Here is a 9,726-nt window from a genome sequence, read left to right on the forward strand (position 1 = left end):
GTGACAACAACAAAGTTCCCTTTTTTTCCTTTAGCCCATTTGAACAGGGTTGCCGTCTCTGGCAGTTTCAAGTGTCCTGCTGAGGTGGAGAAGACAGAAATGGCACCAGGAGAGAAAATGGGAGAAAACCTTGGGGCTGAGGCTCCTGCAAGGTGTCGGCTCTAGGCAGACAGAATCTCCTTTGCCTGGCTTTCAGTGGCCTGGTGGTTAAGGGCGTAGGCTTTGGAATGAGGTGGGCTGGGCATGAATCCCAGCGCTGAGGTGTGAGATCCAGGCACAATACCTAGCCTCTCTGAGCCCCAAGTTCCCTTATTTACTATAATTCTTACCTCAAGAAGCAAATTTGGGAGCTTGGGTATCATTCTGGCATGAAGTAGCTGCTCAATCAATAGACATTATTAGTATGATATGATAAATGCAGATCCCACAGGCCTCAATCAATAGACATTATTAGTATGATATTATGATAGTTACAAATCACATAGGCCTCAGGCTGTTAGCAGCAGCCCTGGGTCCCTGGCAAAAGGCAGGAAACAACCTTAGAGGCATCCTGGGGAGAGGGCGAGCATCTCAGGACCCTCCAGAGGCTCTGCACTCATCTCAGAGCCAGTGCAGGGGGCTCCATGATTCTGGTTTGGGTGAAATTACTGAGGATTACTTGAGGTGCTCCAGTACAGTTGGGCCTTCCTGGGTAGGGGGGTGGGGAGGTTCTGTTAGACAAAGATCAATTAATTTCAAGATCATTTAAGACTGGGAAACCAAGGCTGCTTTGGGATTTTAAAGGGGGTAGCCCTTGGCTGATCACTGAATTCAATGTCCCCTTCCCCTTATCAAATAACCCTCTTTATTTCCCAGCTCCTCAGGGGCTGCACTGCCCTCCCTTCCCCCCCAGGCCCCTTCTCTACTTTTCTTTTGCAACCTCTGACATGTATACATTATGCAGAATTCCAGATGTTGATAGACATTGGGATAAATAATGAGAGAAAAAAAGAAAAAAACCCCAAAAAACTAAACTTTTCCCCAAAGTCATAAGGCTCTAGTTTTTGATTTGGGGAGGAATCAGCTCACTCAATGGCTTGTAAATGTGATCTTATAAAATTAGGTAATTTAGGAAGGTTTTTATCATCATCATTATATTAATTTTTCTTTAGTAGTCGTGATTTTATTATTGCTCTGGTAGTCTATGCAGCCACTGGGTCCAGGAATTCCAAAGAGGAGCTCTGAAAGATGTGAAAATCTTCAAGAGTCAAAGGAATGAAGCTATTTGCTGGGCTCCGCAGATAACAAGAAGGCACGATCATCATCGTCATCATCATCATCATCACCATTAGGTGGTGCCACCTCCCAGACTCTACAACTCCCATAGCCAGCTGGGAGAGCTGACAATAGCTACTGTGTCTCTGCAAACCATCAGTATAAAACTCTTTTCTGGAGTGAACATAAACATTTGATGATTTTACTGAGAAAACAGAAGACATTCCTGCCCTACCCCCAGTCCCACAACACACACACCCTTTGCCTCACAATAAATATACTTCGTGCATGGAAGAAGAAAGGGAGGAACACGTTTATTCTAGACTAATCTGAAGTTCACTACAGATGGTTTGGCTACTTCAGTTAAAATTAAATTCTTTTCTTTACCTATCCTGTCCCCTTCACACATGGGAATTGGTTTTTGGAGTTAAATTCCTTTATAAAGTTCCTATTGTATGACTGGGAGTAATTTCTTGACAGTGGGTGAAGATGCTAGATCTGTGGTTGTTCAAACAGGTGGAGGCACTTAGAGTAAGGATCCAAAGATTGCCAATCAGGTTGGCCTGTGGTCCACAAGCCAGGAAGGGATTTGAGGTCCTGAGGACCTGCTACCCCTCAGGGTAGTGGTTTTTGAAGTATATTGCTTCTGTAGACCCATAAGCTTCAACTTCTACTTTGAAAAACTTTGAAGCCATTTAAAAATAATAATAAATAATAATAAAAACATTCATGTTTAAATGTGCTGGGCACCAAATTTTAACACGTTGGAGACCACCTGGACTAGATTTTGAAATAAACCTCTTGCTGTTTCTAACAGGAGACTGTTCTGAGGTCACAGGGTGAGCTGTTAAAACCTTTTGCAACAACTTCTCTGTGTGAATTAGACCTTTGTCGGTACTGTGCAACCAAAACAAAAGATGGAAACAAACTGGTTGCTGAGGCTGATATGGGAGGGCAACCATTAATCTCTAATCTCTGATTTCAAATTTTTGTGTGCATCATTACAACCTTATAGTAACTTAAAACTATTTTAATGTGTATTATATAATGGGGTTCCCCCTTAAGAATTCAACTGAGGAAAGGGTACCTCTCCTAAAAAAAAAAATGAAAACCATTGCTTCAGATTATGTTGCAGAATTTCTGGTGCCAAAAGTGTCCTCAGAATAAATCCAGAGACCAGCTCTCTCATAGTGGCCAGTTGTGGATTTTGCCCTCCAGTAACTGTATCTTTGGGGTTTTTTTATTGGAGAATTATCCCTCCCACATTTCGAACAGACTTTGTGGGACTGTCTATCAAGATGGGCCACCCTTTCCTGGGTACCACTTCAGGTCAATCAGATTCCCTCTCTTGGGAATTTGAATTATGAATGGTCCCATGCAAGAACTGAAGTGGTTGGAGGTGACTTATCCCATAGCTTTGCCCTGAAAACGCTGTCCATTGGTTTCTTCGGCCTGGCTCCTTTCACATCCCTCAGGGACCTATCCTTTCTGAGGCCTGTTGTATGGCTTTTCCTTCGATTCTTTGAGGTCTCCAGACCTCTCCAGTAGACTACCACCCCCCTTTATTTGTTTCTTAGGCTAGCCAGAATCGTTTCTGTTGTTTGCAACCAAAACATTCTGATTTACTCTGAATTTTGCAAATGGGGAAATGGTAGTAGCATCAAGAGGTCAGTGACTTATTCAAGGCCACACTGTGAGAACTTTGGCACAAGTGTAAGGCCATGCTCTACAGGAAGAAATGATCCTAATCCTAAATCAATAGCCACAAAAGTAGAATATATCTAGGACAGAATTCACCTTTGCACTTTGTGTGTGTATGGGGCAGGGGGGAGAGAAATATGAATAATGGTGTGGGAAATAGGGTATGTGTGTCCCACATCTTCACAACTCTGAGTCACAGATGTATTCCAATTCTGGTCACTCAGGCAGGATTTTGCAGAGACCCAGAACCATTCTCTCAGGACCCTAAGGCTTGAGGAGGAATTCTGAAAAGGTGGATGAATCTTAGGCTCTCAAGCTGAAGGGGAACTTGGGCAGATAAATACCTAACCAGGGATCTGAGTCAACAGAAGTAAGAACTGAGAGTCTGAGGGAACAGACCAAACATGCTAACAATGGTTCTAACCTTTAACAAGGGCTGGTGGTCATGGTCCACTGGACCATGAGCTCTGTAAGGAGAGGATTAGACTTGTTCACCACAGTATTCACAGCACCTGGCACAATGCCTGGCACCTAGTACGTGCTCAATACACATTTGCTGAATGAGTGAATGGGTTGGGCTTCCATGCGGTTGTCTGGACCCAGCAGCCTAGTGGTTTTGTCACTGATGGACTGGGTCTTTGGCTTTGCATCTCTGGCCTCACTCATAGGGGCCAAATGGTGCCTGGTAGGTGAGCAATGTCTGGAAAACACAGGAGCAGCCGCTGCAGTATATTCCCAATATTCTAATTACTGATGACATTTACTCAGCAGCAGCTGTGGTACAAGGAACAAAAGGTTCTTGCCCTGTGGGCTTGCAGCCTAAATGACAGAAAACAAAAACAAGCAACTGGTAGCTTTTCTCTGTCTGTGTGTTTATGTTGCTTGTTGTGTTAAGGTATAAGAAGCAACACTATCTCAGATTTATAACAAGAACAGCAAGAGTGATTATATCCCATTTTACAGACAAGTAAATGGAAGCCCAGAGAAACACAGACTTTCCCAATGTGCAGAATCGTGTCCCCAGCCTAGCCTGGAGCACCCATCTTTTTGTGTGTGTGCTCTGTCTAGGTGGCTCGAGCTCGGTCCAGTCCAGGGTCTGATGTTTGCCTCCTCCATTCCACACTGGTTATGTCACTGCAGGCACAACATGGGTTTCCAGTTGAGAAAGGTCCTTGGAAAGGAGGGAGTTTTAAAACATTTGAAAGAGGGAAGATTGTAAGTTGACAAGTGCGTCAGGGGAGGTGGCCCCATCTGTGCTGACCCCGGAGCCCAACTGTCCTCACCTCCAAGGACCGAGATACATGGTGGTTACCAGGGCTGAGGCAACTGCTCCACATTATTCTGTCACATAGCCTCTTTCTAGAGTCTTTCTCGTGTACAGACAGGCCTTGTTATTATTTTTTAACAAAACAATTATCTTCTTACATCACCATCGTTTGCAGTTTCTCCTTTCTTGCTTATAGTGATTCCTTGGGGAAGAGCTCCAGCTCTGGGAGATGCTGACAGGTGAAACCTCAGCTTTTCTACCTTTTCACTGGCAGGGATGCCCTCAGCCAAGCAGGGCAAGTAGGTGATGTCATTTAGAACCCTTTCCTCTCAAGGTGCTGGGAGTTTTCATGTGACTGCGCCCACATAGACCCTGTTCCTACCTTTACCACCTCTCTCCCCAAAACAGCACCTCCCAGGGTCCTTCCAGAGATAAAATGCTGCATTTCAATTTCCCACAGACTCAGAATCTCTAAGGATAGAATCTCAGGCAACAGTTTGGGACACTAGGAGACAGGCCCCTGATAATCCAGGACAAAAGTTGCTGCCTACTCACCACGCCCAGGCCCACTGCCTCCTTCCTGGCTGACAGAGCCGGGGCAGGGAGTGAGGAAGGATCCCTGAACACCTGTTTCCTACTTGGGAGAGCCCAAACTCTAGGCTTTCAGAATTAAAAATGGCTGGGGACCGGGCTTCCCTGGTGGCGCAGTGGTTGAGAATCTGCCTGCAAATGCAGGGGACACGGGTTCGAGCCCTGGTCTGGGAAGATCCCACATGCCGCCGAGCAACTAGGCCCGTGAGCCACAATTACTGAGCCTGCGCGTCTGGAGCCTGTGCTCCGCAACAAGAGAGGCCGCGATAGTGAGAGGCCCGCGCACTGCGATGAAGAGTGGCCCCCACTTGCCGCAACTAGAGAAAGCCCTCGCACAGAAACGAAGACCCAACACAGCCATAAATAAATAAATAAAATTAAAAAAAAAAAAAAAATGGCTGGGACCAATGATCAGTGTTCATTTAGCGTGGGAGTGGGAAAACTCAATCAGATTCTCTTTCTAGGGCATTTGAATTATGAATGGTCCCATGCAAGAACTGAAGCTGTTGGAGGTGACTTATCCCATAGTCTTGCCCTGAAAACATTGCCCATTGTTTTCTTTGACCTGGCTCCTTTCACATCCCTTAGAGTCCTATCCTTTCTGAGGCTTGTTGTATGGCTTTTCCTTTGATTCTTTGAGGTCCTCAGACCTCTCCAGTAGACTACCGCCCTCCTTTATTTGTCTCTTAGGCTAGCCATTTTGGGGGAGCCTCCTAAGGCTCTACGGTCCTCAGGCCAGAGCAATGCCCAGTCACAATCAGCCACCCCAGTTTGTATCCGCAGACCCCTTAGGACAGACAGCCCAGTGACACTGTGTATGGAGTTGTAGCCTTTCTTGTTTTGGGGGGTGCTGAGGGGAGCTCCTTAGAAGGGGGAAAGGGTGAAACACTGAAAGGCAGTTCCTTAATGGTTCCTTTCTGCCTCCCTGGTTTTGGAGGCAGCTTCGGGTGTTCCCAGGCTTAAAGGAAGGGGGCAGCATTGTCTCTGGCGGCCACACCCAGAGATGGGCTTACCAGGAGGGCAGCCTCAGGGCCAGGTAACCAGGTTTCCCCAGGCCCAGGAGAGAGCAAGTGCGCAGCCCGCGGAACTTCTGCGGTGAAGGGGACCCGGCGAAGGGAAAAGGATCTTTTGGGTTCTTTAAAGAAACAGCCACACACCTTTGATTAGCCTACATATATTTGGATTTTAGCCCAGCCCAAGCCGAGTCTCCTTGAAGCCCCGCCTCCTGAAAGCTCCGTCCCAACGTCAGTAGCCACCCCCACACCCTGTTCTAGGAAGCCACACCTACTAGAGATCGCCCGCCCCAGAAGGGCCCGTCCGGGGAGCCCCGCCCCTGGAAGCCCCGACCCACCCCGCCCACCACCCAGAAGCGCGCTCAGCAGGTGGGGTTGAGCACGCGGCAGGAACAGGCGCTGCGGAAGAAGCGGCACTGGCAGAAGGCGCACGGGTCGCAGCAGGCAGGCGCCGGCGGCTTGCAGCTGTCGCGGGTGGCCACGCAGGGGCCAGGCGGCGGGGGCCGGGGCCGTGCCACCTTCTTCATCGAAGCCTTTTTCTGCGGGGAAACGCCGGGGCTGCCCGAGCAGTCCACGTCCGCCCCACTGATCCTCACCTCTGCCTGGGAACTCCTTGGACTATGGAGGCCCCCGACCAGACATCCCCACCTGCTGCCCACCGCCCGCTCGACTGATGCCCACAGGGCACCCCAGCGGGTCCCCACCTGCTCCCCCAACAATGCCCCACTTCATCAGAACTTAACTGGCTCCGGCCTGGCCTCTTCTCTCCCTAGGGCATCCCACTCAGCTCCACCGTTTTTAACTACCGTCTCTGTTGCCTTCCCCTTCCGGTGTAGCCACAATCCCTGTCAGTTCTGCCTTCACAATAGATCCGGAGTCTACCTACTGCTTCACTAACCGCTGCTATCCTGGGCTAGGCCCCTGTCTGCTGCTCTTGCCCCCTTACAGTCCAACCTCCAGTGCACAAAAGGGACCTCTTAGAAGACCTATGATGGCATCACACTTGGGGTTAAAGCACACCCTCCTCCCCCTTACTTTGGTCCTTGAGGCCCTCTGTGGTTTGGCCTGCCCACCTCTCCCAGGGGTCTTTAGCACACTGCCTTCTGTGCACCGAACACAAGAAATGAGTTCCTACTGCAGGAGCTTTGAGTTTGCTACTCCCTTTCCTGGGGACATTCTTTGCTGTGCTGTCCACCAGCCACCAGTCAGCCATATGTGGCTGCTGAGTACTTGAAATGTGTCTAGTGTAACTGAGGAACTGAGTTTTCAAAAAACAAGGTTTTATTTTCATTTTACTTATTTTTAGGGTTACTTTCTATTTATGTCAAGTGATACTGGTTTTCTATCATGTTTATATAGGTTTTTAAATAACTATATAACCATGATAGAAAAGTTTTAAAACTAAAGTTTTAATTTTAAACAAATATATTAAATAGGTGAAACTCAGATATGGTAAAAGTTGTGGAAATGGTTCTGAAATGACTGAGGTTTGGGAAACATTGCATTCATCCAAAAGAATGAGTGATGGTGAAATTTCAGGCAGGGTGTGAGCTAGTATAGGAAGATGCTTTTTAGCAGGTAAGCTATTTTGCTCAGTGAACCTTAGCTTTCTGGGCCTCAGCTCCTGGGGGTATGGTTCAGGGCTTGAGGCCAGGAAGTTTTGGTAGCTTTCAGTTTCTTTTGGGCATGCAGGCCTGGGAAATCTTTTATTTAGTTCCTAGCCAGAGCTTGGGGATCCTCTCCCTTTAAGTCCAGTCCCACCCCAACAATGTGAGCTCCCAGGCCTACCTTGGAAGATCTTTTCTTTTTTTCCGCTTCTTTTCTGCTGATCTTTTTGGATTTCTTGTTCTGTGCTTCAAGGAGAGAAGGAGCAAAGCCAGTCTCTGAGGGCCCTGAGCTGCAATGAAGTGGGAGGAGCAGAGGGGGCTCCAGGAAGCCCCAGGGTAGGGGAGAGGATGAAGGGTTGGCTGGATAGATCACATCTTGGGACTTAGGCCAGCAGGTTCTTGTTAGCCTGGCTGCAGACCTGGAGCCAGAAACTGAGAGCAAAGAGTGCTCTGAGGGAAAGCAAAGGCGGCCCTGGAAAATGGACTCAGTGTCTTGTACATGGATGGACTTGTTTTTCCTGTATCCCTATTTTCCATTTCTCAGAGCTTTGGAGCCAGGCATACCTGATTTGAATCCTGACTCTGCCATATAACAGCTTTGTGGCCTTGAGCAACCTACTTAATCTCCTTAAGACTCAGTTTTCTCATCTGCAAGTAGGATACTGTAATACCTACCTTGAAGAGTTGTTTTGAGGATAAATGAGGTATGTTTATAAAGTGCAAAGTCTGACACATCGAAGGTGATCAATCAATGTTAATGTGCCCCAGTCCCTTCCCTGATATATCTAGAATATCCTCTTTTTGAAGTGAGAGACAAGTCAGCAAGGAATATTAGTTTTGAGCTTAGGTTCTGGAGTTAAACACTTGGGTTTGAATTCTGGCTTTGCCAATTAAGAACTGGGTGTTAGTTACTTAACTTTTCTAAGACTTAATTTACTTAGCTGTGAAATAAAATAGGAATAAAAATAATACTTCACAGTGCCTAGCACAAAATAAGTATATATGTTATTATTATTATTGTCAGATGAAGTCAAACCAGAAGATCTCCATGCCAGGCTCTAATGCCCCTGATATTTTCTCCCAAGCAGTCATTTTCAATTCTCAACCCTGGCATGAAAGGACTAGTTCATCCCAGACTTGGTTATATTCTGCAGCATTTCCTAAAATTTTTACCATTGATAGGAGTTCCATGACTCATTAAGTTTCAGAAATGGTAAGTTAAACCAAATTCACCAAGTGTCATGAATTTAAGGTTTCTCAGAGCCTCTAACATGCTAAGCTGCGTATTCGATTGGTGGCAGGCAGGGCTTTCCTAAACCAAATGAGTTAAGGGGCACTTTATTCCTCCAGGATTGTTTTGAGGAATGAGCACGAAGGAGCTCTGACCTATGGCAGTGGATCCTGGTATCAGCTTGGGGAGTGTGTTTGACATCCTGCAGTTCTCTTGGGCCAGAGCCTGGAGGCTGGGCCCCAGGCCAGGCTACCTACCCACAATAGAGACAGAAGGGAAATCCAACAGGTTCATGGAAGAGTTGCTCCTCAGGCTCCTTTCATCTCTGGGCTTTTCCTCAGGTGCCAGGTGGCTGTAGGCAGTGAGGGAGCACAGGCAGACCAGCAGGGTAGCCAGGAGGAGGCGGGTGACATCCATTCCGGGAGGCCTGAGTGGGACAGAGAAGGCAGTCAGGTGGGCCAGGGGTCCTGGCAAATGGATGTGCCCTCCTGCTTTTTTTGGGCTGGTGCTCTGACCCCATTCCACACCCCAGTGTCCCAGGGGAGCTGGAGGACCAGCAAGGCTTAGGACAGGGAAGGGGAACTGATGAAGGAAGAAGAGAGAAAAGGAGAGATGGGAGAGGAAGAAAGAAAGACAAGAAAGGGAGGGAGGGACTTCCCTGGTGGCGCAGTGGTTAAGAATCTGCCTGCCAATGCAGGCGACACGGGTTCGAGCCCTGGTCCGGGAACATCCCACATGCTGTGGAGCAACTAAGCCCGTGCACCACAACTACTGAGCCCGTGAGCCACAACTACTGAAGCCACACGCCTAGAGCCCGTGCTCCGCAACAAGAGAAGCCACCACAATGTGAAGCCCGCGCACAGCAATGAAGAGTAGCTCCCACTTGCCCCAACTAGAGAAAGCCCGCACGCAGCAATGAAGACCCAACACAGCCATACATAAATAAATAAATAAATTTATTTTGTTAAAAAAAGGGAGGGAGACTGAAGCAAAGAGAAAAGGAATGCATTGCAATTGCACCCTCTGCCTTCCAGAGGGTGGGGTGCTGGGGTTTTTTAAGTC

General features: G+C 47.7%; 1 protein-coding gene across 1 annotated transcript; it reads right to left on the minus strand.

Annotated features, from left to right (window-relative positions):
• Nucleotides 1-6,188: 6,188 nt before the first annotated feature.
• Nucleotides 6,189-9,081, minus strand: ASIP (agouti signaling protein). Its single transcript, XM_061209228.1, has 3 exons — nt 8,922-9,081; nt 7,615-7,679; nt 6,189-6,365 (listed from the first exon to the last, which is right to left on the minus strand). Exons 1-3 carry the CDS (start codon nt 9,079-9,081, stop codon nt 6,189-6,191), a joined length of 402 nt encoding a protein of 133 aa, XP_061065211.1.
• Between the last annotated feature and the right edge of the window lie 645 nt (nt 9,082-9,726).

The sequence above is a fragment of the Eubalaena glacialis genome, chromosome 13 (assembly GCF_028564815.1).
Source record: "Eubalaena glacialis isolate mEubGla1 chromosome 13, mEubGla1.1.hap2.+ XY, whole genome shotgun sequence".
NCBI classification, from domain to species: Eukaryota; Metazoa; Chordata; class Mammalia; order Artiodactyla; family Balaenidae; genus Eubalaena; species Eubalaena glacialis.

Bases quoted from the DNA above. Each gene is read 5' to 3' on its own strand.
- ASIP (XM_061209228.1), bottom strand. From the start codon at position 9,081: ATGGATGTCACCCGCCTCCTCCTGGCTACCCTGCTGGTCTGCCTGTGC. The intron at 7,680-8,921 runs GTAGGTAGCCTG...CTCTCCTTGAAG, and splicing joins CCCTTCTGTCTCTATTGTGG to CACAGAACAAGAAATCCAAA. The intron at 6,366-7,614 runs GTAGGCCTGGGA...GTTTCCCCGCAG, and splicing joins AAAAGAAAAGATCTTCCAAG to AAAAAGGCTTCGATGAAGAA.